This window comes from Euprymna scolopes, chromosome 14 (genome assembly GCF_053919585.1).
Source record: "Euprymna scolopes isolate OS-2025 chromosome 14, ASM5391958v1, whole genome shotgun sequence".
Classification (NCBI taxonomy): domain Eukaryota; kingdom Metazoa; phylum Mollusca; class Cephalopoda; order Sepiida; family Sepiolidae; genus Euprymna; species Euprymna scolopes.
In genome coordinates, this window is record NC_136495.1 from 68,334,572 (window position 1) to 68,347,063 (window position 12,492).

At 35.2% G+C, this 12,492-nt stretch overlaps 1 protein-coding gene across 21 annotated transcripts in view; it reads left to right on the forward strand.

Annotated features, from left to right (window-relative positions):
• Positions 1–7,550: 7,550 nt before the first annotated feature.
• The window catches only part of LOC145293059 (myotubularin-related protein 13-like), a 508,291-nt gene continuing 503,349 nt past the window's right edge, over positions 7,551–12,492 (forward strand). For 18 of the 21 annotated variants that reach the window (XM_080139404.1, XM_080139388.1, XM_080139391.1 and 15 more), the window contains exon 1: positions 7,563–7,762. In XM_080139404.1, the coding sequence (XP_079995530.1) occupies positions 7,708–7,762 (55 nt within the window). In that variant the 5' untranslated portion in view covers positions 7,563–7,707. Of the gene's footprint in view, positions 7,763–12,492 lie in introns of all 21 variants that reach the window. The other 3 variants (XM_080139396.1, XM_080139398.1, XM_080139410.1) reach the window with 1 other exon arrangement.

Below are 12,492 nucleotides of genomic sequence, written 5' to 3' on the forward strand. Positions count from 1 at the left end.
GGGGTGGGAAGAGGGGAAACCAATAGTGGAGAGAGAGGAGAGACAAATAACAGCAGAGGGTTGAAATGGAGCTCTCATAACTAGACACAATCTACATCTGCAACAGAGTTTGTCAATCCAGGATAGGCTTGCACAATCACAGCTGATGCTGCAAATTCGCCAACAGACTAATCTGAGACACAAAAGTCCATTGTCTCTTAACATAGACGGATGCCAACAACTCATAATTCTATTTTTGAGAAATGACAGGAGACTTTGAATTTGCTTGACTTGCTGCATTTCTTGTGTTCAATGTAAAATCCATGGCTATTATCTCAACTGTGTAAAAATAATTCAATCACTTATTTTATTTAATTAAGTAATTTTTAATTTATTTTTTGCATTTCAGTATTTTATTAAAATAACGATAATAATTTATTGTTATTTCAATATTTTTTAATACTGTTTGCATTTCTGTGTTTTTGTTTGATTATTTTATTATTAATGTTTATTTATGAAAGTATTTTTTTAAATTCATTTTCTTTATTTAAATACTAAAAACAAATAATTCAAGTTTCTGTGATCAGTTTGTTCTGAAGATGAAATGTGATTATTGCATCATGCATTTAATAATATTTGATCATTAGGTTATTACTTGAAATAAATGTTATAAAACTAATTTTGTTAAGATAATGTTTATTTATTTTTTTTTTTATCTATTTGTAGCAGTCAAATATACAAGATTTATTTTTTTATCATGAATCAATGCTCTCTGTTGAGCAAATTGGCCACACAACATGCATGAGGGAATAATGGATGTACACATATCTAAGACAATGGCAGAATCTTTAGAAAATGATTTCCAGACTGGAGTGGAATGGGACTATAAATGGATGGTAACATTTAATGCTAGTAAGGTTAAGCTGCTCTCCTTTAACAATTACAAGAAGCCTCTCCAACTACCGATATCCATGATAAATAACACCGTACCTAAGAATTCTTCCTTCAAACTCCTCAGCTTAACCTTCACAGAAAATATGAACTGGAACAAAAACATTGAGGATATTGCAAAAGCTGCTGCAAGGAAAGTAGGTTCCCTCTATTGTGCTAGAAGACTAATCACACCTGATAATATCCTGTGCCTCTACAAAGCCACCATTCGCCCATGCATAGAGTATTGTTGCCACATCTGGGCTGGTGCATCTACCACTAGTATCTCCCTCTTGGATAGAGTCCAAAAAAGAGTCTCCAATCTAATAATAGGCCCGCTTTGTCAACTAAACTCCAACACCTGCCCCATCGCTGCAATATTGCATCCCTGTGCCTCTCTTACAAGTATTTCCATGAAATGTGCTCTGATGAACTCATTGCACTATCCTTGACAAACCTGCTTAGCAACAAAATCACACCCCTTTACTGTTAAGGTCATAAAATGTCAGAGAGCTTTCTACTTTACTAATCTCTTTCCTCGAACAGCTAGACTTTAGAATTCCATTTCTGCTACCTGCTTGTCATTAGGGGCTTTGTTAGAAAGGGGAAGTAACTGCTGAAGAGACTGCTTGGTTACGAAAAAAGGATGATAGAGATCACATCAATATCGTGGAGCTTGATGACATAATGAAGGACATCAATTTGGCTTTGAATCAGGGATGACAGAAAGTGGATTCATGAATAGACTCAGCAACAGTAGCATCATGGATTAAATCAGAAGATGCTTATCAAGCATTGACTTGGCGTACTTGGAGTCTTGATTAGAGAATTAGAACTGAAGGTAATAATCACGTTGGTTCCATCACAGAAAAAAATAATGCGGATAGCTGACCAGAGTGAAGAAGGCCTGGCTACAAGAAAAGAAAGATGTGGCTTTATTGTGCTGTGATGTAGAAGACCTGAAGAACCTGCATAATATGCATCATTTTGGAAAGGAAAGAAAAGTGAATCAAAATGAACAATGTTCAAGAGGTGTTGGAGCAATGTAGGGAGTATCCAAGCATGAAAATGAAGAACTGCATGTAACAGAGAATTAATGGCGATTGGCCATTAATATCACACAATACCAACATAAATCATATTTAACTATGATTTATTGTGGATCTGAAAGAGTAGCAATATGGTGAAAAATTAGAGCATAAACAGCAGAAGTAAAAAAAAAATGTTACTGAAGTGGTGTTCATGAAAAGGGGGCAAATGGAAGAGATTCTGGTGGATAATCGTATATCATTCTGCTCAAAGGCCTTTAGAGTGCTGTGTGAGAAGTAAAGCATTAGATGATATTTTAGATCTACATACGGCTCAAGTGACAATGGAATCATAGAGAGGCACCATTAAATTCCAGGAAGCATTTTTTTGGTTAACATGGCACCGGAAATTGACCAATATGAAATATCAGTGCTACATTGATCTGTTTTTACATATGAATGGCGACATCCACTGACCATAATAGAGAGATCATAACAGGTGCAAACAAAGATTATGGCAGATGAGACGGTGTGGGTAAAACTGCCCAATGCTCACTGTACAACATGTTGAAAGAGGGGTAGTAATTGAGGTACTGTCCAAGAACAAAGCAGCAGTTGATGGAGTGCCATGTCACATCTTAGACATATGGAGAGTTTCTTTACCAACAGAAGAGGAAATCGATAAAGTCCCTCAAAAAGAACCTATACAATGTTTCCACCGTGAATAAAGATGCCCGGCTTAGATGATGAAATATGAGACCAATTATTAATTTTTGAAGATCAAGGGAACATATAGTTAAAAATTGGTAGAAACTTGTTTTTGTGCAGCCTGTAGTATCCAGTGCAGACTAAAAGAATGAAAAAATGGAAAAAGAAATGGTTGCTACTTCTCTTTATATGCTTGTGATCTTCTCACCTCAGACACTTCTGGTTTAAATAAAATATCTGGTTTTTCAGAGACTAATTCAATTTGGATTTCGACATAGGAATAGCAAATTTTCACAGCAATGTGTTGAGTTTTGTAGTTTTGACATCAGAGTGCAAAGTTTTGGAGCATCAAGTTTTTGGACAGCAGTGTGTTGAATATATGGTGAATTGACAAGGAATGAATGTTCGTAAAATGTAACTTATCTTTTGGACGATGGAGAGGGTTAAGGTAGGCTGGTCATCCTGCTGTCGGTGATGCGTGTCCTAGCTTGTAACTGGAAAGCGAGTGACTTCTTTCATCAGTGCTAGCAGCCCGGCGTCTTCATCATCTTTCTCCTCCTCTCTCTTCTTTGGTTTGTGTGAATTAGGCATCGTTTAGAATTGAAGGCGTTTGGCCCATAATATGAGAGTGTAGTCGGCTTCAGTTCACTGGTGCCTTATTTCTTTTTCTTCTTCATCTCTTTAGGTCGGGTGGGAGAATGTCTGTGCGTTCGCTGACGCAGCTGGGCGAAAATCTCCTGTTCCCTCCTTTTTGGTTCCTTCAAATACCTCGTTTTTATAGTGGCAAACTGGCTCCCAGCGACTGTAATATTTGAGGTGTTTATTTTAGGCGCGGAGCTCTGCCATTGGTTGATAATTATTTTGTGGTTATCTTATTTTTTTCTTCCCAAGCAGAAGCGATGCGTGGAGCCATGTGCAAATGACGATTTTTTATTTTGTCTCTCATGGTGGATGCGTTAACATCCTGTTGGCTGCCAATTCTCATCATGTTCCCACGCACATCACCACCCGAAATAGCGGAGCTATTCCGAGAATGTCCATGAGGATTTTGGTGGATAGGGTTTGAAATCAAGTCGGGGGAAGATTTGAGAGGACACGATAGAATCTCGTGGTCTCGTTGGATATGTTCTTCAGTTCGAATTGAGCCTCGGTTATGGTGAACCATCCGTCCACAGCAGCATGCATAAATCCCGGTATCTTTACAGAGACCGCTGACACAGTATCCTCCATTGCGAAATTTGTGGGTTACGCGTTCAGTGGTTGACAGAAATGTTTAATATCTTAGCAGATTGCCGTTCGTCCTATTAATGTAATTAAACGTCTTTTTTTTTTTTTTTTTGAAGGTTGGTGTTTCTATAATTGTTCGCCAATTCTTATTTTAGTCACGTAAATTATTTGAGAAAAAAAAATGGGTTCTCTTAACTTCAGCAATAATATGTCTGTCCTTTTATTATTATTATTTATTTATTTTTGGAATGTACAATTTCATCGTGGTCGGGCGGGTTCACCATTTATGGTGGTCTAGGGTATAGAAGGAAATGCGTGTTCCTCTCGCGTTCGGGTGTCACCATTTATGGCCTGGGTATTTATATAAAGACAGACGCATATTGGAGGTTGAGAACCGACTTTATTTACTACCAACAATTTCTATTAGGAGAGGCAAAGTGTTCGTAGGATGGAATGTGATTTAACAAAGGAGATGAATGTTCGTAAACTGTTTGTAGGTATGTATGAATTGACAAGGAATGAATGTTCGTAAAATGTAACTTATCTTTTGGACAATGGAGAGGGTTAAGGTAGGCTGGTCATCCTGCTGTCGGTGATGCGTGTCCTAGCTTGTAACTGGAAAGCGAGTGACTTCTTTCATCAGTGCTAGCAGCCCGGCATCTTCGTTTTCTTTCTCCTCCTCTCTCTTCTTTGGTTTGTGTGAATTAGGCATCATTTAGAATTGAAGGCGTTTGGCCCATAACATGAGAGCGTAGTCGTCTTCAGTTCACTGGTGCCTTATTTCTTTTTCTTCTTCATCTCTTTAGGTCGGGTAGGAGAATGTCCGTGCGTTCGCTGACGCAGCTGGGCGAAAATCTCCTATTCTTTCCTTTTCGTTTCCCTCAAATACCTCGTTTTTATAGTGGCAAACTGGCTTGCAGCGACTGTGATATTTGAGGTGTTTATTTTAGTCACAGAGCTCTGCCATTGGTTGATAATTATTTTGTGGTTATCTTATTTTTTTCTTCCCAAGCTGAAGCGATGCGTGGAGCCATGTGCAAATAACGATTTTTTTATTTTGTCTCTCATGGTGGATGCATTAACATCCGGTTGGCTGCCAATTCTCATCATGTTCCCACAGATATAACCCCTGAAATTATCAGTTGAAAGTGCAGCATAGTTAACACTTGATAATTTAACCACTCAAATACTGCAATTTGATCCCACTCTGAGGTCTAAAGATAGTTAGAGTTATGGTTGACAGTTTAAATGTTTCCAAATTCCTTTCAAATTTCAAAGAGTCACAGAATAATTAATTATATTTTTCAAGTATTAATACAATTTAAAAAATGGCTAATTTGTTTATGAAGGCTAGAAACGAAGTGTAGTGTCCGTGTAATGTCAGTTAGTGGAATGACGACAGACGGATACAGGTTTAGATGTTTCTTTATTCATACCAGCTGGATGATTGATGATTGTCAGGGATTCAAGCCTTTACGACTACATGGTCTTCCCTCCTCCTTCGCCTCTAATGGGATCAGTTTCCAATCTGACCGACGAGCTCTCTCTGGCTCTGTCTCTCACTGTCTGCCTGACTTTCTCTAACTCTTGTCTCTAACTTTGAACATAATTCTATTTTTCAGTGGTTCATTTTTTTCTGTCGTTTGTTAGTAAACAAATCCTTCTAAACTGAGGGAATTTTAATTTTTGTTTCAATTCAGAGTGCATCTTGGGGATGGGGGTGGGGCCTGCTCCCCCTTCCCCATTAAAAATGAACAATGTATCTAACTTTGTTATCGTGGGGAGGCAACTAAATAGAAGTTTCTTTATGAAGAAATGGAACTATATTATAGAGGATTTAATTTTGCAATTAAATTATTTTTGGCAAAATATTTGAGTCCTTAGTTAATCAAGCCAAAATATTTGAGTCCTTAGTTAATCAAGTCCTAGTCCAGCACCTAACAGCTGCTAAACTCCTGATTGACAAACAATATGGATTCAGGCAAGCCCGTTCAACAGCAGATATCTTAACTGTAGTTTCTGAACGTATATACCATTCATTGGACAAAACAGGGGAGGGTAGAGTGGTAGCCCTTGATATATCTAAGGCTTTTGACAGGGTATGGCACAATGGTCTTCTAAGGAAAATTAGATCATATGGAATCACTGGAAAAATTCATAATGTAATTAAATCCTTCTTAAGTAATAGAAAAATCAAAGTTGTCCTCGATGGTCGTACATCTAAACAATATGACATAAATGCGGGAGTACCTCAGGGGTCTATCCTTGGACCTCTATTATTCCTGATATTCATAAATGACCTCCCTGATAAAATTGTTTCGGAGATGGGTATATTTGCCGATGACACCACTCTCTATAACAGATATGAGGGGAAAACAAATGAACACGTATCCAAGGAAATGGCAGAAACACTAGAGGATGACCTCCAATCTGTAGTGCAATAGGGACAAAAATGGATGGTCACATTCAATGCTGCCAAGGCTAAGCTTGTTTCCTTCAATAACTACAAGAAACCTTCTCTACCACCAATAGCAATGGCCAAGAACACATTGCCTGAAAGTACTTCCTTTAAACTCCTCGGCCTAATGTTTACAGGGAATATGAACTGGAATATATACATTGAGAGCATTGCCAAGGCTGCTGCAAGGAAGGTTGGCTCCCTCTACCGTGCTAGAAAACTACTTACGCCTGACAGTATCCTATACCTCTATAAGGCCACCATTCGCCCATGTATGGAGTACTGTTGTCACATCTGGGCTGGTGCATCTGCTGCTTGTCTCTCGCTCCTGGACAGGGTTCAAAAGAGAGTCGCTAACCTGATAGGTCCTGAACTGTCATCTAGGCTTCTGCCTCTGTCCCATCGACGAGATGTTGCATCCCTCTGCCTGTTCTACAAATACTTTAATGGTGAATGCTCTGAAGAACTGCAAACACTTGTACCTCCCCGACATAACTACCCCCCGACAAACCCGACAAGCTACTAAGTCTCATCCCTTTACAGTAGAGATCCCTAGGTGCAAGAAAGCCTTTTACTCCAATATTTTCTTCCCCAGAACTGCGGGTCTTTGGAACTCCCTTCCGGGATTCTGTTTTCCCAACTGCACTGATATGCAGAAGTTCAAGTGTAATGTTAACAAACATCTTTCTACTCATCTCCCTTCAAAATGATCATCTAATCAAGTCCCTGATAGTAGCCCCCTGCTTCAAAGTGGCACTGTGCCTTGTTTGGGGTGAAAATTGAATAATAAAAAAAAAAATGGGATTTTAAAATTTGTTTTTATTTTATAAACTATTCTGTTTTCGATTTGAATATTCAATAAATAATTTATAGATAAGAAAAAATAATCCAATGTGTTATTATCAATAATCAACGCCAAAATGGCTGACTTGTGTACGAAGAAATCAAAATGCATTGTAGCGGATTTAATTTCGCAGTTATTTTTTAATATGATTTTTAAAATTCGTTTCATTTTAAGCTATTGCATTTTCGATAATTTTGTGTCATTATCCAAATCACGCAATTGCAAAGGAAACGCGCATAAAGTCGTCTTAGAATTTTAAATTAATATTGTGATGTTAAAATTTCCCAATAATAATAAATAATTATAATAGATTTAATAAATGTCAAAATCGAGTAAGGTGCACGCGTGTGTGTGTTCAATGCTCCTTACCACACCCGTCATCTCCGTTGGTTATCTCCCCTTGCTGTCTGTTTTCTGGTCGCTCGGTGTAAAAGCTGCGCCTTTTGCTGTCGACTTGATCCTCAGTTGGAACAAGATGGCGACCATGTAATGGCACTGGGTAGTTGGAATATAAAGTCTTGGAGGTAGTTGTCATGTCTCGCCTGGCTGACTACTTCGTTGTTGTTGGATATGATCATGAAAAAGGACGTAAGTAGCCGATTGATTAATCATTCGGGTTTGTTTTTATCCCCTTTGCACGTTTATTCGTGTCTCTCTTGAAAGCCGCCTCTGATGTGTCAAGAATAGCAGTCCATTAAAAAAAAAAAGAAAAACGCAGAGGAAATAATTACTACTATTCTATACAGTAGTAAAGGCCGACGATTCCCCGGCTTTTCCAATTTTTGTCTGTTTTATTGAATTTATTTTCATTTTCGTGGTTGAATTCGAACACATTTGAGATCGATCGATCTTCCCAGATGTAATAAGATCGACTCTTGTTTAATTTTTTTAAATAAATCATGAAAAAATGTTTCGTGTGGAAGTTGGTTATAAAGTGGGGGACCGTTTTGTAGAATTTACGTTGGCATAAAAAAATGATGTATATATGCATTTTAAATGACATTCTTCATCTTTTCTAATTATTGTAATAAACATGTTTCCCTTTCGGTAATTCTTTGTATGCAACGTTAATTTTCTTTTAAAATATTGAGTTATTTTATTTATTTATTTATTTTGTAATCTAAAATTTCCTGGTTAAAATAAATACTTGGACCGAAATAAAGATGGAGAAAATAATTGCCTTTTTTTTCTATTTAAAATACTTTATTAATGATTTGTTTCCCCATTCCAAATTCGACTTATTTGCTATTTTTGACAGTAAATGAATCGTTTTGAAAGTAAGATAAAGGGAGACATTATTTCGCAGGTAGAATAATAATTTTGGAAAATGCAGAAACTGAGTTAACCTTGGAATTAAAGAGATAAACTTGCAAGAATGACCATGGTACAAGTAAATTGTGTGACCACTTTTCGCGTGTCTGTATTTTTCGCCTCTATGTGACTTGCACATTATTCTTAATTAAATATGTATTGAAAAAAAAATGCAATGATGTGAAGTAATGAAGGTTTTTATATTATTTATATAAAAAAACAAAAAAAACAATTTAGTTACGAAATTAAATCCACCATAATGCATTTATATGTAAAAACGTCATTTTAATAGTTTACCAAAATAATGTACTTAGCAGAATACAGACCGTGCTAAAATAATAACGTGCTTATTTAGAATTAAACCTATTTTCAAAACAAAATAAAAAAATCTTCATGATGTACGTACCTACCTGTCATGAAACGAAAATGTCACATTCCAAAAATCACGTAGGTAAATTAATGAAGTAGTGTTTTTTAAACTAAGTATCCGATTTTATCATTAAGCGAGACGTAGGGTTTTGATCCGCCATGTCTTATAAATAAGGGGGAGACACTTCTATTCGAACTCTTGAGATAAAAATCAACCTTGTGATGGATGCAATTTACTATTAAAATCGCTATATTAAAGAACTACTTGATTATCAATTTTCGTGATTTTTTTTTTTTTTTAATATGATTAAAATTAAATAGCACGGTTCATAATCTGCATAAGTACGGAAAAATATAAATAAACGATACCGTAATAAATTTAAATTTCCTATTTAAAAAAAAAATATCACTTGGTAAAAGACAAGAAAAAATTGTACCGAAATGAAAGTAAAAATAAACAAAAAACTCCCGAGCAACGTCGAGTATGTACAGATAGTAAAAAGGGAGACATGTTATGTAAACATTAGTTTAGGTCTCTCTGAATGATAGTTATTAAAAATAAAAAATTGCCATGTCCCAAGGGACATGGCAATTTTTTATTTTTAATAGCTATATTTTTTCTTTCACCATATCGTTTATTTTAAAAAAACTAGTTTCGCAATATGAAATTGGCAAAAATTTAATTTTTTATTTTTGCTATAAATTCCCAAATCCATTACAACGCAAATTGGATTTTAAATATAAAAAAAAATGTTCCATCCGTTTTTAAAGCTTTATTTTCGTTATGAAGGGTTTTTTTTTTTTTTTGTAGAGTAAGTTTAATGAAAATAATAAAGTTATTTGATAAATATGAAGAATTACTCCACCTTCGAAAATTCCTTTAAAATTACCACTCTTACAGGTTTTCGGGGTCGCTGAAAACGAAAATAACATTTAAAATTACGGCAAACGTAGTTTTCAAGAAATTAAGAAATTTTAGTTTTAAAAAAGTGGGGGATCACTTTTCTTGCTCATTTTACGTTAAATTATTATACAAAAGTGACACCCCCACTTCTTAAAAACTAACATTTCTTCATATCTTGGAAACTACTCGTTTGCCGTAATTTTAAATGTTATTTTCGTTTTCAGCGACCCCGAAAACCGATGAGAGTGGTAATTTAGAAGGAATTTTCGACGATAGAGTAATTCTTCATATTTATCAAAATTACTTTTAAGTAGAAATAAATTTCTACTCGATGATTTTTCGTAATTGTTGGATGAATTACTATGTTCGACGTGACAATTAAGTACGTGATATCGTTTTTGCTTAAAACAACATATTAAAAAAATTGATCTAAGCACCAAATCGTTTTAGTTCTCCTTTTTTTTTTTTTTTTTTTTTTCACTAATTATTTGATTGATCGTAAATAAAATAATTCGTTCTACTTCCCCAAAATTACGTATATGCAAGAAACAGGCACGCATTTTTGTCTCCTAATCTTCATTATATATGAGGCTCGTTCCTTAAAAGCCTCTTATTTATTTATTTATTTATTTATTTACTTAAAAAAAAGTCGAAGAGCTACGAAGGCAGGAATAGGAATGATACCATTAAAACGAGCGACTCTTTTGTGCTTTAGACTTTATTTTTACATAGTCACGTCACCAGTCACCACCTTTCTTAATGCACTTTGCCAGGAATTTAATGACGCATCTCTACTTCTGACGCACGTCCATGGTTGCTTTCTTAGTCTCAAGTCTCACACCATCAATATCTGCAACAAAGAGATGAAACTTCAGGTCACGAATGCATAAGTTCAGTCATCATAACAATGCAACTTACAATATCTTTTAATACACTCGGGCGGAATAAAAAAAAAAGGAGGCATTACTTTTGGAATGCCCCTCTTACATTTAAGGAATATATACTCGAACTTATTAAATTGCATGCTTAATATTTTTAACATAATGTAAATCCCATCTTATAAACCACAAAACAAAACTCCCCAACAAAACAAACAAAAACTAATAACAAAAGAAATAAAAATAAGTATAAAAATTGAATAATCTAATTTATAAAACTCACTGTTTCTGTCTCCATTTTTTTATTTTATTTTTTATAAAGTGCACTGCACACTGCATCTCCTTGATTGCATTTTTTTTTTCTGTTTTTTTTTTTTTTTTTTTTGAGGGGCGTCATTTTATGGGTTTTTAGCCAGCTAAAATATGTGCTAAGCGGTCAAAATGGAAAAAATTGGCACTTCACTTGGCAGGCGTAAGTCGACTTAACATGCATTTCTATGCATATGCAAATATGTTTTTATGCGTTAAAGTTGGTTCATTTTCAACTATTTCTTATCTGGGCGGACCCGAACGAGACCCCCCCCCCCCGTATAATTTTTATAGTATGTAGTATAGTTTTCGAGGTTTGAAGTGTTTATTCCAAAAGCTGTTCTTCACATGGGGAGGTTGGGGTGTTTATACTAACTGGATTAGTTCGTAAAAAGTGCCAACTGCAAAATACCGGTTAAAATTATAGGGGTAGAGGTGATTCTCGTTCAGATCTGCCCTTCTCTGTCTGACGAAAGCTCAAATGGTAACGACTAAGACTGAAGCGCTAATACATGGCACCCAAGTCTTTTTTTTTTTTTTTTTTTTTTACACTTGTGAAATCACTAGTATGTATTGGATACGATATAATGATCAAATACAGAATTGAATCTATAATAATAAATACGAAATCTGTACAAATTAAAATATATTTAAGGGTATTTTATAACCGGGAAACGCCGGACACCCTGCTAGTAAAAAATATATCAATCATCAGAAGTTGGTCCGATTTTGGCATAAATGCTAAATGTTACAGACTACTTGGGTATACTTATGATGATTAGTAGTAATCCCATGAAACTGCAGTAAAGTGTTGAGACAAGTACATTTTATGATTTATCTGATGAGATACGGAGATCTTTTATTTCCAAGACCTGCTGTCTTAATTCGATTCTGTTCGATTCTGAGAAGTTGCTTTGTTTGTGTGTGTGTATGTATATATATATATATATATATATATATATATATATATATATATAAACAGGAAACCCTCTGACTGAATTAGGGATCTATGCACTCAGTCCATCACATCGTATTACGTTGTAATTAAACATTTTTCTTTTTACAATTTTTTTGATTGGGCTGAAAGATGTACTCTGCATCGATTGGGTAGAAGGGAGGGAGTGATAAGTAAAGTGACATTTATTGAAACAAATTTTGGTAAATTTATTGTTTTTAAATACCATTGAGAAAAACAAAGTCCCCCCCCCCCAAAAAAAAAAAACGGCATTTCTCTGAGTAATCTCTGGAAATCTCGGCATTCTTACTCCAAGCCTTAAACCTCATAATCACCCTAGAATGAGTTTATAAACAAATCGACAGGAATTACAACTTTATATATACTTCTAATATATAAAAGGCACTTTCTGTGTATAAGTTTATTCCCTATGACCTCCGAAACATCTAGGACAACTGTTTCTTTCTTTTTTTTTTTTTTTTTAAATTTCACACAAATGTACTTTGTGTCTGGGAGTGTTCTTAGATAGGTTTTGTATTAGAATGCCTCTAATAAGTGTCTAAAATCAGTAATCGAACAAATAAGATTAAAA